Genomic DNA, 18,933 nt, shown 5'->3' on the forward strand with positions numbered 1-18,933 from the left:
AGGTTATTCTCACCTTCCGACAGCCCCCGATCTCCTCTCCACGCTCCCGGTATCTTCCGGTCCCAGTAATGCTTAGCGCGAAAGACCGGAGATGACGTCACTCTCGCGAGAGCGTGACGTCATCAGCGGTCTTTCGTGCAAAGCATTACTGGGACCGGAAGATGCCGGGCGCGTGGTGAGAGGAGGGAAAGAGTCCGGGGGCCGTCGTAAGGGAAGTATATCACTATTTTTTATTTTAATTCTATTTTTTGCAGGTTTATGGTACCCAGGGCCTGGAGGAGAGTCTCCTCTCCTCCAGACCCTGGGTATCATCTGCACATTGAGCACTGCGCCGTCATCTCCCGGCTGCGTTGCCGCTGACCTCCGTGCAGCAGGAGATGACCCGCGACAGCCGTGGGTAGATCAGCAGCTAGCGCCGCAGATCTCCCGACGGTAGCGGAGGCGTGCGTCGTTCGAATGCCGCGCCAATTCGCGGCCGGACTGCGCCTGTTGCTGATTGGTTAGTGCTAAAATATTCTGTATAACTCGTATTTGAATGATGTAATCCTCTACACTCTCTGGGATTTTAACTCTAGTAGCCAGGCCTCACAGTGAGTGACAGCTTTCTTTGTATAAGTGGCAAGGTCAGATTGAAGCACTGGGACACAGGACGATTCTCCAGTGGGCCCGTGTCCCGGCGGGCCCCCAAGCACGATGTAGAGGGGGCTCGCTAGTTTCAACTGAATGTACGTTTGAATACTTGGAACAAGATGTGCTTACAGGGGGTTCTCCAGTGGAAACAAGTAATCACCTCTCCACAGGATTAGTGATAACGTATTAATTGTTGGGGTCTGACTGCTGGGACCCGCACCCATGGGTAGAATGTGGAGCTTTTATCCCCATTTGACTGGAGCGGCATGTGCGACTTGACCACTGATCTGTTCATTCACTCAGTGGGTGCGAGCGCTGCTCCTGTGTATTTTGGGAAGCCGCAAAGAGAATGAATGAAGCTGTGATCAGAACTGCTGATACATTTTAAAATAAGAATAAAAGTGTCCTATCAGGGATAAAACTTCCCAATTCTACCGATCGGAGCGGTTTCCAATAGTAGGATGCAAACAATAAGTTATCACTAGAGATGAGCGACTTTTACTTTTTCTTTTTTAGGGTCGAGTCGGGTTTCATGAAACACGAAACCCAATGCAAGTCAATGGGGACCCAAAGTTGGCAGGGAGTGGAGGACAGTAAACACCTACAGTGCCCATTTCAATGCCAAAAACATAAATTCTAATTACTGAAGCTTGTCAACCTTAATTTACTTCATAATAATAGTTACGCACTGAAAACTGGGGGTTATTTGGCTTAAGTTGTAGGGGGGTAGGGCTGGCTCCAGGTTTTCATGTGCCCTGGGCCAAAGAGCGCCCCTTTAACACATACCACAACTTATGATGCTCCGATACGGCACAGAAATATATGTATAGTACAATGACAAATACTTCACTGCTTACATGACATGACTGATATCTATTTTAAATTCTACAATAGCTCAAAAAAAGGACAGTGTATTCCTCCATACAGTATTATGGCCACCACATTGTGCGCCATACAGAATAACGAGCCCCATATATTTCTCCATACAGAATAATTGGCCACATATAATGTTCCATACAGTATATGATGAGCTCCACATAATGCTACAGTATATGATGGTCCTCATGGACAATGCTCCAGTGTGTTATGGGCCCAAATAATGCTCCACATAAAATGGGCTCCATTTCTAATGCTCCAGTGTATAATGTGCCCCGTAAATGCTGCTCCAGTGTCTGATGTCCCCAATCTGGAATTCTCCAGTATATGATGGGCCTCGTGGATGATGCTCCAGTGTCTTATGGGCCCTAATAATGCTCCATATATAATGTACACCATTTCTAATGCTCCAGTGTATAATGGGCCCCGTAAATGCTGCTCCAGTGTCTGATGTCCCCCATTTGGAATGCTCCAGTATATGATGGGCCTCATGGAGAATGCTCCAGTGTCTTATGGGCCCTAATAATGCTCCATATATAATGGGCCCCAGTTCTAATGCTCCAGTGTATCATGTGCCCCATAGATGCTGCTCCAGTGTCTGATCTGCCCCATTTGGAATGTTCCAGTATATGATGGGCCTCATGGATGATGCTCCAGTGTCAGATGTCCCCCATTTGGAATGCTCCAGTATATGATGGGTCTCATCGATGATGCTCCAGTGTCTTATGGGCCCTAATAATGCTCCATATATAATGTGCACCATTTCTAATGCTCCAGTGTATAATGGGCCCCCGTAAATGCTGTTCCAGTGTCTGATGTCCCCCATTTGGAATGCTTCAGTATATGATGGGCCTCATGGATGATGCTCCAGTGTCTTATGGGCCCTAATAATGCTCCATATATAATGGGCCCCATTTCTAATGATCCAGTGTATCATGTGCCCCATAGATGCTACTCCAGTGTCTGATCTGCCCCATTTGGAATGTTCCAGTATATGATGGGCCTCATGAATGATGCTCCTGCTCCAGTGTCTGATGTCCCCGATTTGGAATGCTCCAGTATATGATGGGCCTCATGGATGATGCTCCAGTGTCTTATGGGCCCTAATAATGCTCCATATATAATGGGCTCCATTTCTAATGCTCCAGTGTATCATGTGCCCCATAGATGCTGCTCCAATGTCTGATCTGCCCCATTTGGAATGCTCCAGTATATGATGGGCTTCATGGATGATGCTCCAGTGTCAGATGTCCCCCATTTGGAATGCTCCAGTATATGATGGGCCCCATAGATGCTGCTCCAGTGTCTGATCTGCCCCATTTAGAATGCTCCAGTATATGATGGGCTTCATGGATGATGCTCGAGTGTCAGATGTTCCCCATTTGGAATGCTCCAGTATATGATGGGCCTCATGGATGATGCTCCAGTGTCTTATGGGCCCAAATAATGCTCCATATATAAGGTGCACCATTTCTAATGCTCCAGTGTATAATGGGCCCCGTAAATGCAGCTCCAGTGTCTGATGTCCCCCATTTGGAATGCTCCAGTATATGATGGGCCCCATTTTTAATGAACCGAGGCATGGTATGTGAAAATAGCTCCATGGAGTTATCTGAAGTGTGTGCTGACGCATCCTTCACTTTTGGTGTGGGTGAAGGACACAAGGAAAGGGGTTGCTCCTGACCAGAAGCCTGCACTGACAACTCAGTGCTTGGATTTTTTTAAACTCCAGAAGAGTAGGCGATAGAGCTGGAGGTTGTTTCAGCAATGTAAGCCAAAAAAAGTTCCTGATGCTCTGGCTTTAAAAGCAGTCTACCTACTCCCAGAAAAGGGAGCCTTACAGGCCTTCTGGAGCTAGACCATGACGCAGGCTCAACACCTGCCTTAGCTGCTATTGTTCTTTTGGTACTACCAGCAGATGCACCAACACCACCATCAGTACCAGGTGGCTTCCCACGCCCGTGGCCTATTCCACCATACTTCCTCATGTTTTGGAAAATGGACCCAAAATACCAGCAGATATATGGTACTGTATCAGAAGCGTACAGCTCTAGACAGTCTAGGAATAATAGTACATCTCCGTATATATTTCATGAGTTATACACAGACGCTCACAGGCTCAGTATGGATTACACAATAAAATAAAAACTTGAAAAACATTCTGAATCTCCGTATATATTTCAGGAGGCAGACACAAACGCTCTCAGGCCCAGTATGGATTACACAAGAATATGAAAAACTGTAAATGGGTAATGTAACACAAGCGTACAGCTGTATACAGTATTGGGGTAATCTTAAATCTCCAAATATATTTCCGGAGTAACAAACAGACATTCACAGGCTCATTATGGATTACACCTGGATCTAAATTGCAAAAAAGGTTACTGTATCAGAAGCGTACTGCTCTATACAGTGTTGGTCACATTTGAAATCTCGGTGTATATTTCCGGAGTCACCCTCAGATGCTCACTCAGTCTGGTTTTGACCATTATAAAAAATGTTGTTAAAAAGGTACTGGATAACAAGATAGCAAGTACCGTATTTTTCGGACTACAAGACGCACCGGACCATAAGACGCACCCCAAATTTTCAGAAGGAAAATAGGGAAAAAAATAATAATGTGTCAAATGGGGGTCCGTCTTACAGTCCGAATTCAGCTTACCAGGGAAGGGATCCGGCACAGGTGGAGGAGTGGTCACAGGGGTCGTTCGGTGTTCCAGGCTGGTGCGGTGGCCTCTAGGAAATCCCATCCCAAGCTGGTGGGGTGGCGGCTCTGTGCTGGGGTGCTGAGGCACCGTGCTGTGCTGGGGCACTATGCTGTGCTGGGAAGGGGGGCTGTGCTGTGGGCACTGTGCTGTACTGGGGCACTGTGCTGGGGCACTGCTGGGAAGGGGGGCTGTGCTGTGGCCACCATGCTGTGCTGGGGCACTGTGCTGGGAAGGGGGGCTGTGCTGGGGGCACCGTGCTATACTGGGGGCACTGTGCTGGGGCGCTGTGCTGGGAAGGGGGGCTGTGCTGTGGGCACCATGCTGTACTGGGGGCACTGTGCTGGGAAGGGGGTCTGTGGGGTGCCATGCTGTGGGCTCTGTGCTGTATTGGGGGCACTGTGCTGGGGCAATGTGCTGGGAAGGGGGGCTGTGGGGCGCCGTGCTGTGCAGGGGGCTCTGTGCTGTACTGGGGGCACTGTGCTGGGAAGGGGAGCTGTGGGGTGCCATACTGGGGGCTCTGTGCTGTACTGGGGGCATTGTGCTGGGGCGCTGTGCTGGGAAGGGGGGCTGTGGGGTGCCATGCTGTGCTGGGGGCTCTGTGCTGTACTGGGGGCTGTGGGGCACCGTGCTGTGCTGGGGGCTCTGTGCTGTACTGGGGGCTGTGGGGCGCTGTGCTGTGCTGGGAGCTCTGTGCTGTGCTGGGGCTTGCGGTGCTGTGCTCAGGGGCGCTGTACTCTGGTGCAGGGGCAGCGGCTCCGGTGCAGGGGCGCAGACTCCGCCGGCATTTTCTCACAGCCCGGAGGCCCCCGCACATCCATAGCTGCCATGTTGCGGTGGCCTCGGGGAACATGGATGCTGGGAAGATGGCTGTCGGTCCGGGTACTGCGCATGCTCAGGCACAGATCTCGTCCCGAGATCTCGGGAGATGAGATCTCGGGACGAGATCTCGTTGCCGAGATTTGAATCTCGTCTCCCGAGATCTCAGGACGAGATCTGTACCTGAGCATGTGCAGTATCCGGACCGGCGGCCATCTTCCCGGCGTCCATGTTCCCGGAGGCCACCGCAACATGGAAGCTACGGATGTGCAGGGGCCTCCGGTCTGTGAGAAAATGCCGGCAGAGCCTCCACCCAACAGAGAACAGAGAGCCGCAGCCCCTGCACCGGAGCACAGCCCACCGCCGCCACCCCCACACCACAGAGCCACGCCGCACCCGCACCAGTGTGAGTATATTGTGACCATAAGACGCACCCCCCACTTTCACCCAAAATTGTTTGGGAAAAAAGTGCGTCTTATGGTCCGAAAAATACGGTATATATATTATAGTGTACAATTAAAATCTCCGTTTACATAGTCCCGTAGTCACTTTCAGACGCTCAATCAGTATGGATGTGACCGTAACACTAAATGTGTACCAAAGGTACTGTATAACAAGATACAAGCTGGATTGAGTATTGGGTAAAAATTGGTATCTCCGATTCAACGTCTATATAGAAGGCGGAAACCACACACGCTCACTCATTATGGATGATATCTTAATAAAAAATTTTGAACAAAGGTACTGTATCAGCATATACCAGGTGTATCCAGTCTAGGGGTAATTGTAAATTTCCGTCTACAGTTCCGGAGTCAGACACTGACACTCACCGGCTCAGTATGTATAACACCAGAATTTAAAAAGTAGAAAAAGGGAAAGGTATTCGAGGCGAACACCAGTATACAGTGTTGTGGTACTTTTAAATCTTCATATATATTTCAATCTGAGTAAGCCAGTCCAGACTCTCCGCTACTGCAAACTAGTAGCATAGTAACATAGTAACATAGTTAGTAAGGCCGAAAAAAGACATTAGTCCATCCAGTTCAGCCTATAAAATTCTGTCAGAATAAATCCCCAGATCTACGTCCTTCTAAAGAACCTAACAATAACTGTAAGAATAGTAACATAGTAAGGCTGGTTTCACATTCGCGCTTTTTAAGCGCACGCACGGCCGGGGGTAGCTCCGCCCCCGAGCCGGCTCTCTGCCCGGCGTGCCCGCCCCTTCCTTGTAGCGCCGCCTCCTAGCGCACAGCGGCGCATGCGATCGGCGCACCCTATCTTTAGCATAGGGTGCGCAGATCGTGCGCAGGCCGTGCGCTAGTTGCGCTTTGACCTGCGCTGCGCACTTTTGACGGTGCGCCGTGCGCGCCAAAATCAAACTTTTTGGATTTTGGCGCGCACGGCGCACCGTCAAAAGTGCGCAGCGCAGGTAAAAGCGCAACTAGCGCACGGCCTGCGCACGATCTGCGCACCCTATGCTAAAGATAGGGTGCGCCGATCGCAGGCGCCGCTGTGCGCTAGGAGGCGGCGCTACAAGGAAGGGGCCTGCACGCCGGGCAGAGAGCCGGCTCGGGGGCGGAGCTACCCCCGGCCGTGCGTGCGCTTAAAAAGCGCGAATGTGAAACCAGCCTTAGTAAGGCCAAAAAAAGACATTAGTCCATCCAGTTCAGCCTATAAAATTCTGTCAGAAAAATATCGAACGCTTCACGAATTTGCGTGGCTAAAATGGCTAAAACGGAAAGTCGAGTGTTTGCAGAAATGTGGGAATTACTCATCGCAGGAAAACATGACGGTAGATGTTGCAGAGATGATGCAGACCCTCACTTACTGTGTCTGTGGAGACAGCAAAAACAGTTCTTTGTGAAGAAAGGATAGCTTTATTGCAGTAGCGTGGATCACATCACCGTTACTCGTCTCCATCAAATTGTGATCACAGGGAGAGATGTAGACATGGTCCTCAGTGCTTATCATGATGTGTCTGGGCATTTTGGAGGGCAAAAGACAGAAGCCACAGGCCGTAGGCGATTCTATTGGATTGGCATGAGAGGAGACATTGAAAAATGGTGGCAGGAATGTCACACGTCTGTGACTATCACAACTGTGAAAGGTGATCATAAAGCACCACTGCATCTGCTTGTAAATTGACGTCCATTACAAATGGTAGCCACTGATCATCTGAAGGTAGAGTCCAGCAGGATAGGCCATAGCTACATCTTACCCATCATCGATCAATACACCAAATTTCTAGTGGCCATCCCTGTGAAGGATTTAACTGCCCAGACTACACAGCGGTAGAGCAGGGAGAGGTAAGTATTGCAACTTGCAAGTGCTGTGGCCATGACCAAGCAGGGGGGGAACACACGTGGGCGATGGTACTGGCACAGGGCCCCTCATAGTACGCTGTTGTGTCTGACGGCGAGTGGGCCCCCCCACCATCAGAGACACTGTGTTGTACTATGAGGGGCCCTGTGCCAGTGCAGTCGGCCATCAGTGGGCCCATCCACCTGTTCAGAGCAACGGCACTTGCCCGGGTGCGCCAGGTGTTGACCCCAGCCCTTGGGGGGGGGTGTCAGCCCAGTTAGGGAGGTTTAAAAAATGGCATATGTTGATGTGTAGGCTGGACATTCAGCAGCTGTAAATGGCGGAATTGGGCAAGTCAGAGGAAGAAGAGAACAAAAGCGAGGCAGTTTTCTGTCAGCCTATGTGTCATCAGGGGAAGTTGGTACAAAATCCTTTGAAACCCATGCATGGTTCATTTTAATGAAGGTTAGATCTTCAATTTTTTGGGTCGACAGACGGGTCCTTTTTTCTGTCAGGATTGATCCAGCAGCACTGAAGACTCTTTCAGATAACACACAAGCAGCAGGGCAAGCGAGCTCCTGTAAGTCATATTGTGCCAATTCAAGCCAGGTGTCCAGTTTAGAGGCCCAATAGTCAAAGGGGAATGACCTGTGAGGGAGAACATCAATATGGGAGAAGTAGTTTGTCACCATAGTTGACAACTGCTGTCTCCTGTCATTTTTAATCGATGCAGTAATAGGAGTCATGTGAGCGGTACTTGAGAAATCAGTCCACAACATGGTCGTGAAACCCCTGTCTCCAATGCCACTTCAGCTGTGTGCACCACGAACATCTCTTCCATTGTGCCCACTACAGCTCGTGGGAGAAACAGCACCGCTGTTGTGTGCTGGGAAAGCCTCAAACAAACGGTTTACCAGAGTTGCTTGTTTGTTAGCCAATATTATCTCGAAGTTCTCCTGTGGCATAATGTTGTGTAATTTGCCTTTGTAGCATGGATCGAGGATGCTGGCCAGCCAGTAGTCATCATCCTTCATCATTTTGGCAATGCGGGGGTCCCTTTTTATGATCCGCAAGGCATAATCGCACATGTGGGCCAATGTTCCAGGTGTCAATAATGCACTGCCACTGCTGGGTGGAGGAGCACTTTCTGGAAAATCCACATCCCTACAGTCACACACAAAAACTGTACCTGATCTTGGAACGCCAACATTTTCTCTTGCCCCCTGAGAAGCATCCACCTGCCCAAAATAATCATCCCCCTCATCCTCCTCCTCTTCTTCCTTCACCTCATCCAGGACAGTTCCCTGACCAGACAATGGCTGACTGTCAGCAAGGCTTCCCTCCTCCTCCTCCTCCTGTTCCTCCTCCGCTGCAGATGCCTGTTCCTTAATGTGCGTCAAACTTTGCATAAGCAGACGCATAAGTGGGATGCTCATGCTAATGATGGCGTCATCTGCGCTTACCAGCCATGTGCATTCCTCAAAACACTGAAGGACTTTACAGAGATCGTTCAGCTTTGACCACTGCACACCCGACAATTCCATGTGTTCCCTCAAACTGCCTGGCCGTGTATTGTCCCACAAATGCATTACAGCCTGCCTCTGTTTGCACAGCCTCTCAACCATGTGCAGGGTGGAGTTCCACCTTGTTGTAACGTCTATAATTAGGCGGTGCTTGGGGAGGTGGAGCAATCGCTGCAGCTTCTGCATACGACTGGAGTGTACGGCCGAGCGACGGATGTGGGAGCACAGTCTTCGCACCTTATGGAGCAGGGATGTTAACTCCGGATAATTATTAAGGAAGCACTGCACCACCAGGTTCAAAGTGTGAGCCAGGCAAGGTATGTGTGTGAGTTTTGCAAGGCCTATGGCTGCCACAAAATTATGGCCGTTATCACTGACTACCTTGCCTGGCTCAAGATGTAGCCTGCCCAGCCATGACTCAGTTTGCCGCTGCAAGTAGTCGGCTAGTACCTCCGCGGTGTGTCTGTTGTTGCCCAAAGACATCATCTTTCACACCGCCTGCTGACTAGAGTTGAGCGACTTTTGCTCTTTTAGGGTCGCGTTTCGTTTCGTGAAACCCGACTTTTCCAAAAGTCGGGTCGAGCAAGATCGTCCGATTATAGGGAAAAGTCGGGGTCGTCCCGAAACACGAAACCCAATGTAAGTCAATGGGGAATAAAAGTCGGCAGTGAGAGGAGGACAGGAAACACACCTACAGTGCCCATTTGAATGCCAAAAGCATCAATTCTTCTTACTTAAGCTTGTCAACCTTAATTAACTTCATAATACAAGTTACGCACTGAAAAATGGGGGTTATTTGGCTAAATTTGTGGGGGGGGAGGGCTGGCTGCAGGTTTTCATGTGCCCTGGGCGAAAGAGCGCCCCTTTAACACATACCACAACTCATCATGCTCCGATACGGCAGAGAAATAGCGGTATAGTACAATGAAAAATACCTCACTTTTTACATCTCATGACGAGGCCCATCTATTTCTCCATACAAAATCATTGGTCCCATATAATGTTTGAAACAGTATATGATGAGCTCCACATAATGCTACAGTATATGTTGGTCCCCATGGATGAAGCTCCACTGTCTTATGGGCCCAAATAATGCTCCAAACATAATGGGCCCCATTTCTACTGCTCTAGTGTATAATGGGCCCTGTAAATGCTGCTCCAGTGTCTGATGTCCACCTTTGGAATGTTCCAGTGTATGGTGGGCCCCATCTATCATTCTCCAGAGTATAGTGCTCCCCAAAAATTGCTGTCCCAACATAGAAAACAATCAAATAAGTCTCCTCGCTAGGGAATCCCTGTACTTGTCTGGACAGGTGCTGTAGCTTGCTTAACAGCTCTCCAGCCGTTCTCACGCCCAGTATGGATTGCACGTGATTGCACAAAGGTTAGAAAGGGTACCGTATCCCTGGATAACATGTATGGATAGCGTACACATTCAAAATATATGTCTATACAGCATGAGGCAGGCTCAGACGGTGTTAGGCCCAGTATGGATTGCACGTCATTGCACAAAGGTTAGAAGGGGTACCGTATCCCCGGATAACATGTATGGATAGCGTACACATTCAAAATATATGTCTATACAGCATGAGGCAGGCTCAGACGGTGTTAGGCCCAGTATGGATTGCACGTCATTGCACAAAGGTTAGAAGGGGTACCGTATCCCCGGATAACATGTATGGATAGCGTACACATTCAAAATATATGTCTATACAGCATGAGGCAGGCTCAGACGGTGTTAGGCCCAGTATGGATTGCACGTCATTGCACAAAGGTTAGAAGGGGTACCGTATCCCCGGATAACATGTATGGATAGCGTACACATTCAAAATATTTGTCTATACAGCATGAGGCAGGCTCAGACGGTGTTAGGCCCAGTATGGATTGCACGTCATTGCACAAAGGTTAGAAGGGGTACCGTATCCCCGGATAACATGTATGGATAGCGTACACATTCAAAATATATGTCTATACAGCATGAGGCAGGCTCAGACGGTGTTAGGCCCAGTATGGATTGCACGTCATTGCACAAAGGTTAGAAGGGGTACCATATCCCCGGATAACATGTATGGATAGCGTACACATTCAAAATATATGTCTATACAGCATGAGGCAGGCTCAGACGGTGTTAGGCCCAGTATGGATTGCACGTCATTGCACAAAGGTTAGAAGGGGTACCGTATCCCCGGATAACATGTATGGATAGCGTACACATTCAAAATATATGTCTATACAGCATGAGGCAGGCTCAGACGGTGTTAGGCCCAGTATGGATTGCACGTCATTGCACAAAGGTTAGAAGGGGTACCGTATCCCCGGATAACATGTATGGATAGCGTACACATTCAAAATATATGTCTATACAGCATGAGGCAGGCTCAGACGGTGTTAGGCCCAGTATGGATTGCACGTCATTGCACAAAGGTTAGAAGGGGTACCGTATCCCCGGATAACATGTATGGATAGCGTACACATTCAAAATATATGTCTATACAGCATGAGGCAGGCTCAGACGGTGTTAGGCCCAGTATGGATTGCACGTCATTGCACAAAGGTTAGAAGGGGTACCGTATCCCCGGATAACATGTATGGATAGCGTACACATTCAAAATATATGTCTATACAGCATGAGGCAGGCTCAGACGGTGTTAGGCCCAGTATGGATTGCACGTCATTGCACAAAGGTTAGAAGGGGTACCGTATCCCCGGATAACATGTATGGATAGCGTACACATTCAAAATATATGTCTATACAGCATGAGGCAGGCTCAGACGGTGTTAGGCCCAGTATGGATTGCACGTCATTGCACAAAGGTTAGAAGGGGTACCGTATCCCCGGATAACATGTATGGATAGCGTACACATTCAAAATATATGTCTATACAGCATGAGGCAGGCTCAGATGGTGTTAGGCCCAGTATGGATTGCACGTCATTGCACAAAGGTTAGAAAGGGTACCGTATCCCCGGATAACATGTATGGATAGCGTACACATTCAAAATATATGTCTCAGGAGGCAGGCTCAGACGGTGTCAGGCTCAGTATGGATTTGACGGCCCAGATTACACAGCGGAGGAGCAGGGAGAGGTAAAGATTGCAAATGCTGGGGCCCTGGCCAAGCAAGGGGGGCCCACTCGTGGGCGTCGGTACTGGCACTGGGCCCCTCATAGTACAGCGGTGTGTCTGACGGCGGGTGTGCACCACCACCGTCAGAGACACTTGATTGCACTATGAGGGACCCTGTGCCAGTGCCCGCGCCCAAGAGTCGGCCTACCCACCTGTCCAGGGCAACGGCACTCGCACGGTGTCGTGCGCTAGGTGGTGACCCCGGCCATGGGGGGGGAGGCAGCACAGTTAGGGAGTTTTAGAAAGTGGCATATGTTGATGTTGGACATTCAACTGATGCAAAAGGCGAAATAGGTGAAGTACCAGGAAGAGGTGGACCAAAGCAAGCCATTTTTCTGTCAACCTATGTGTCATCAGGGGAAGGTGGGACAAAATCCTTGGAAACCCATGCGTGGTTCATTTTAATGAAGGTTAGATCATCCACATTTTGGGTTGACAGACGGGTCCTTTTTTCTGTCAGGATTGATCCAGCTGCACTGAAGACTCTTTCCGATAGCACACTTGCAGCTGGGCAAGCGAGCTCCTGTAAGGCATATTGTGCCAATTCAGGCCAGGTGTCCAGTTTAGCGGCCCAATAGTCAAAGGGGAATGACCTGTGTGGGAGAACATCGATATGGGAGGAAAAGTAGTTTGTAACCATAGTTGACAACTGCTGTCTCCTGTCACTTTCCATCGATGCTGTATTACCAGTTGTGTGAGTGGTACTTGAAAAATCAGTCCACAACATTGTCATGAAACCCCTGTCTCCAACGCCACTTCTGCTGTGTGCACCATGAACACCTCTGCCAAGCTGCCCCCGGCCCGTACGGCTCGTGTGAGAACCATCACCGCTGCTGTGTGCTGGGAATGCCTCAAGCAACCGATTTACCAGAGTTGCTTGTTTATTAGCCAATATTAGGTCAAGGTTCTCCTGTGGCATGATGTTTTGTAATTTGCCTTTATAGCGTGGATCCAGGATGCTGGCCAACCAGTAGTCGTCATCGTTCATCATTTTGGCAATGCGGGGGTCCCTTTTTAGGATCCGCAAGGCATAATCTGACATGTGGGCCAATGTTCCCGGTGTCAATGATGCACTGCGAGCGCTGGTTGGAGAAGCACTTTCTGGCAAATCCACATCCCTCCAGTCACGCACAAACCCTGTACCAGACCTTGCCACGCCAACATTTTCACTTGCCCCACGAGATGCATCCTCCTCCCCTAAGTAATCATCCCCATCATCATCCTCCTCCTCCTTTTCTTCCTCCACCTCGTCCAGGAGAGGTCCCTGAGCAGACAATGGCTGAATGTCATCAAGGATTCCCTCCTCCTCTTCCTCCTCATCAACACTGGCTGCAGACGCCTGCTCCTTAAGGTGTGTCAAAGTTTGCATGAGCAGACGCATAAGTGGGATGCTCATGCTTAGGATGGCGTCGTCTGCGCTTACCAGCCGTGTGCATTCCTCAAAACACTGAAGGACTTTACAGAGGTCTTTCAGCTTCGACCACTGCACACCTGTCAACTCCATGTCTGCTCTCAAAGTGCCTGGCCGTGTATCCTCCCACAAATGCATTATGGCCTGCCTCTGCTCGCACAGCCGCTCCACCATGTGCAGGGTGGAGTTCCACCTTGTTGCAATGTCGATAATGAGGCGGTGGTTGGGAAGGTGGAGCAATCGCTGCAGCTTCTGCATACGAACGGAGTGTACAGGTGACCGGCGGATGTGCGCGCACAGTCTTCGCACCTTATGGAGCAGGGCTGTTAACTTCGGATAATTTTTGAGGAAGCACTGCACCACCAGGTTCAAGGTGTGAGCCAAGCAAGGTATGTGGCTGAGTTTTGAAAGGGCTATGGCTGCCACAAAATTACGGCCGTTATCACTAACTACCTTGCCTGCCTCAAGATGTACACTGCCCAGCCATGACTCAGTTTGTCGCTTCAAGTACTCGGCCAGCACCTCGGCGGTGTGTCTGTCGCCCAAACACATCATCTGCAACACAGCCTGCTGACGCTTTCCACTAGCTGCTCGATAGGGGGACACCTCGTGTGCAACAGTGGCAGCTGCAGATGGAGTGCTCGTACGACTGCGCTCTGTGGACGAGCTTTCGCTTCTGGAGGAGGAGGAGGAGGGTGGAACGCCGTGGGCTAGGCAGCACTGTCCCACCACCGCTGTCCCCTGTGGACCCTGCATCCACCACATTAACCCAGTGCGCAGTGATAGACACGTAACGGCCCTGGCCATGCCGACTGGACCATGCATCAGTTGTGAGGTGCACCTTTCCACTCACTGACTGCTTGAGTGCATGGACAATGCGGTCTTTCACATGATGGTGGAGGGCTGGGATGGCTTTGCAAGAGAAGAAGTGGCGACTGGGTAGGTCATAGCGTGGTACTGCATAGGCCATGAGTTCGCGGAAAGCTGCGCTTTCCACCAACCAATAGGGCATCATCTCAAACGAGATTAGTTTGGCAATGTGGGCGTTCAAACCCAGTGTACGCGGATGAGAGACTGAGTACTTTCTTGACCTACTCATAGTGTCTGGGAGGGTGAGCTGGACTTGAGAGCTGCATATGGTGGAAGTAGCGGTGGACAGGGCGGACTGAGAGAGGGTTGATGATGGTGATGGAGTTGGTGTTCTTTCTGATGGCCTAGATTCAGTATTTCGTTGATATAACAGTGGGATTCCCTGACTGCTGTGGCCTTGCAACGACACCTCAACATTTGCTGCTGTGATAACCGGTGGGCTTACAGTGGGGGAAACAATGTAGCGTTGCTGACTACCTTCTTTGTGATCAGTTGCACATGTGGCACTTGAGGTTTGGTGTTGTGTCCACGCTTGCAAGTGCATGCTGGTTAAATGTCTAAGCATGCAACTGGTATTCAAATTTTTCAGATTTTTCCCTCGGCTAAAGGTCTTTGCGCACTTCTTACAGATAACCTTGGCCTGATCATGAGGATTTTGTTCAAAAAAGTGCCACACTGCACTCTTCCTACTTTGGCAGACATTTTGTGGCCTAGCACGCTGTGATGTTTTGACCCTCTGGACAAGCTGTCCAGCAACTCTTTTGATTTTTGGAACCTGTCTTTGGAGTGCTCCGGGCCTGCCAGATAACAGCTGTTGCGATGTCGATGTCTGCTGTGGATGCTCCTCATCTGAGCTATTGGAAGCAGCACCCTCTTCCCCCAATGGATGCCAATCTGGGTCAACAACTGGGTCATCCATCACCTCCTCTTCAATGTCATGTGCACCTTCCTCTGTGTCACCGTGTATGGTGGTATAGTGTGCGGGAAGGGGCACCTGAATCTCATCAGGGTCAGAATCTGGCTCTGTACACTGCGAGGACAATGTAGTGCTCTGAGTGAATGTACCAGCAGAATCATCTATCAGCGGCTGTGCATCAGTGCACTCCATGTCAGATTCATCTTGGCCTGGGTAATTCACCATTTCACTTGATATTCCAGGCATGGTATGTGAAAACAGCTCCATGGAGTAATCAGTAGTATGGCCTGCGTCATCCTTCAATCTTGGTTGGGGTGAAGGACACAAGGAAAGGTGTGGTTCATGAACATGAGCCTCCAATGACGACTCAGTGCTTTTACTTTTTACAACTTCAGAAGAGGAGGCGATAGAGCTGGAGGCTGAGTCAGCAATGTAAGACAAAACTTTTTCCTGATGCTCTGGCGTTAAAAGCGGTTTGCCAACTCCTAGAAAACTAAGCCTTCGAAGCCTTATGGAGCCAGACGACGCAGGCTCAACACCTCCTGCATTCGGTCCTATTTTGCTTTTGTCACTACCATCAGATCCACCACCAACACCATCATTACCAGCTGCCAACCCCCACCCAATTCCACGGCCTCTTCCACCAGCCTTCCTCATTTTTGGTAGAAATGTAGACAAAATCCAACAAACTATATAGTAATGTAAAACAAGGTACAAGGTGTCTATAGGACAGGGGAGATTTAGATTTTCTGCAGACACTTGTGGACACTGGACACTTGGATTGTGTGAGGCCCACTGAATATCACAGCGCTATGTCACAGGCTCGATGGCACAGGTGTGAAAAAAGTGACTACAGGATAAGGGAGATTTTGAATTTCTGCAGACACATGTGGACACTGGACACTTGGATTGTGTGAGGCCCACTGAATATCACAGCGCTATGTCACAGGCTCGATGGCACAGGTGTGAAAAAAGTGACTACAGGATAAGGGAGATTTTGAATTTCTGCAGACACTTGTGGACACTGGACACTTTTGGATTGTGTGAGGCCCACTGAATATCACAGCGCTATGTCACAGGCTCGATGGCACAGGTGTGAAAAAAGTGACTACAGGATAAGGGAGATTTTGAATTTCTGCAGACACTTGTGGACACTGGACACTTGGATTGTGTGAGGCCCACTGAATATCACAGCGCTATGTCACAGGCTCGATGGCACAGGTGTGAAAAAAGTGACTACAGGATAAGGGAGATTTTGAATTTCTGCAGACACTTGTGGACACTGGACACTTGGATTGTGTGAGGCCCACTGAATATCAGAGCGCTATGTCACAGGCTCGATGGCACAGGTGTGAAAAAAGTGACTACAGGATAAGGGAGATTTTGAATTTCTGCAGACACTTGTGGACACTGGACACTTTTGGATTGTGTGAGGCCCACTGAATATCACAGCGCTATGTCACAGGCTCGATGGCACAGGTGTGAAAAAAGTGACTACAGGATAAGGGAGATTTTGAATTTCTGCCGACACTTGTGGACACTGGACACTTGGATTGTGTGAGGCCCACTGAATATCACAGCGCTATGTCACAGGCTCGATGGCACAGGTGTGAAAAAAGTGACTACAGGATAAGGGAGATTTTGAATTTCTGCAGACACTTGTGGACACTGGACACTTTTGGATTGTGTGAGGCCCACTGAATATCACAGCGCTATGTCACAGGCTCGATGGCACAGGTGTGAAAAAAGTGACTACAGGATGAGGGAGATTTTGAATTTCTGCAGACACTTGTGGACACTGGACACTTGGATTGTGTGAGGCCCACTGAATATCACAGCGCTATGTCACAGGCTCGATGGCACAGGTGTGAAAAAAGTGACTACAGGATAAGGGAGATTTTGAATTTCTGCAGACACTTGTGGACACTGGACACTTGGATTGTGTGAGGCCCACTGAATATCACAGCGCTATGTCACAGGCTCGATGGCACAGGTGTGAAAAAAGTGACTACAGGATAAGGGAGATTTTGAATTTCTGCAGACACTTGTGGACACTGGACACTTTTGGATTGTGAGAGGCCCACTGAATATCACAGCGCTATGTCACAGGCTCGATGGCACAGGTGTGAAAAAAGTGACTACAGGATAAGGGAGATTTTGAATTTCTGCAGACACTTGTGGACACTGGACACTTGGATTGTGTGAGGCCCACTGAATATCACAGCGCTATGTCACGGGCTCGATGGCACAGGTGTGAAAAAAGTGACTACAGGATAAGGGAGATTTTGAATTTCTGCAGACACTTGTGGACACTGGACACTTGGATTGTGTGAGGCCCACTGAATATCAGAGCACTATGTCACAGGCTCGATGGCACAGGTGTGAAAAAAGTGACTACAGGATAAGGGAGATTTTGAATTTCTGCAGACACTTGTGGACACTGGACACTTTTGGATTGTGTGAGGCCCACTGAATATCACAGCGCTATGTCACAGGCTCGATGGCACAGGTGTGAAAAAAGTGAATTGTAGAATTGGGCAGAATAGGAATCTCCCTAGAGTGTAGGTCTGTAAGAACGGAACAAGTCCTCCACTTATCCTTCCACAGTGACACACAGATAGCTTCACTGTGGCTGTGATAACAGCCGTTACACGGTACTGTGTGAGGAGCGTACACCGCTGTATGATGTGAATAAATGCACGCTCAGTACCTTAGCAGGACAAAAAAAAAAAATTGGGATTGCTTTTAAAAAAGCAGTTTGCAGAGCAGTGGGGAAACAGCAATGCAGCTGTCAGGAAGCCTTAGAAGGCAGCCTAACAACCAACACCGCTGATCCACCACAATATAGCCTCCCCTTGCACTGCACACACAGTGACTGGTGTGTTGTACAGGCAAAATCGCTAGCAGCAGAAGCAGTTTTTTTGTCTTCTTCTCTGCCTAACGCTCTCCCTACAGAATCAGCAACCTCTCCCTATGCTAAGATTGGCAGAAGTAAGATGGCGGTCGGCGTGCACGCCCTTTTATAACCCCTGTGATGCCCACCAAAGCAAGCCAATCACTTGCATGCCCTTCTGAAAGATGGTGGTGACCCCTGCCTATGTCATCACGTTGCCCACAGTGTCCGTGGATCCTGATTGGCTGAAAAAGAGCGCTAAACAAACTTTTGAAACGCGACTTTGGCGCGTAAGTCGCCGACCTCGTGGCCGACCTCATCCTAGGGTCGGGTTTCGTTTCATGAAACCCGACTTTGCCAAAAGTCGGCGACTTTTGAAATTGTTCGACCCGTTTCGCTCAACTCTACTAACTACTCATCATCTATCCCCCAACGGTCTGACTTGCTAACTGACTGTGTCCTTACCAAGCTGTTCCCGGACTTACCCTTACTGGATGGCTTCTTCCCGCTCTCAGTGAGAGAAAATCTGACTGGCTCCATCCTTAGCAACCCCTTCAGAGGTTCGCAAGCTGCTACGGCCCGCGAGCGTGCCTGCTATTCATGTCCTGCGCCATTCCAGAGGAATCTACAAGAGACTGTTTCCACGTTCCAACACACCCAAGCCAAGCGGACCCTGATACAAAGCCAGAGACACTGTCCACAATTTACAACGATGGCGGGAGATATTCCAGCCTCTCCCCAGCAAGAACTGCAAGTGATAAGTTATCTTTTTCATACACCTTCTTTTCAAATACTGTGTTTGTGTTTAAATCACGTTGTTGCCGCTGTTGATTTCATCTCTCTGTGCGGAGTATTCCTTGTAT

General features: G+C 49.4%; 1 protein-coding gene across 1 annotated transcript in view; it reads right to left on the reverse strand.

Annotated features, from left to right (window-relative positions):
* Positions 1–18,695, reverse strand: part of LOC141073823 (class I histocompatibility antigen, F10 alpha chain-like) — an 86,211-nt gene extending 67,516 nt beyond the window's left edge. The window contains exon 1 of the mRNA XM_073561283.1: positions 18,556–18,695. Coding sequence (XP_073417384.1) covers positions 18,556–18,610 — 55 coding nt within the window. The 5' untranslated portion in view covers positions 18,611–18,695. The remainder of the gene's footprint in view (positions 1–18,555) is intronic.
* Positions 18,696–18,933: the final 238 nt, after the last annotated feature.

The sequence above is a fragment of the Dendrobates tinctorius genome, unplaced genomic scaffold (genome assembly GCF_039654945.1).
Source record: "Dendrobates tinctorius isolate UK_male_01 unplaced genomic scaffold, ASM3965494v1 ptg000315l, whole genome shotgun sequence".
In the NCBI taxonomy this organism is placed as follows: Eukaryota; Metazoa; Chordata; class Amphibia; order Anura; family Dendrobatidae; genus Dendrobates; species Dendrobates tinctorius.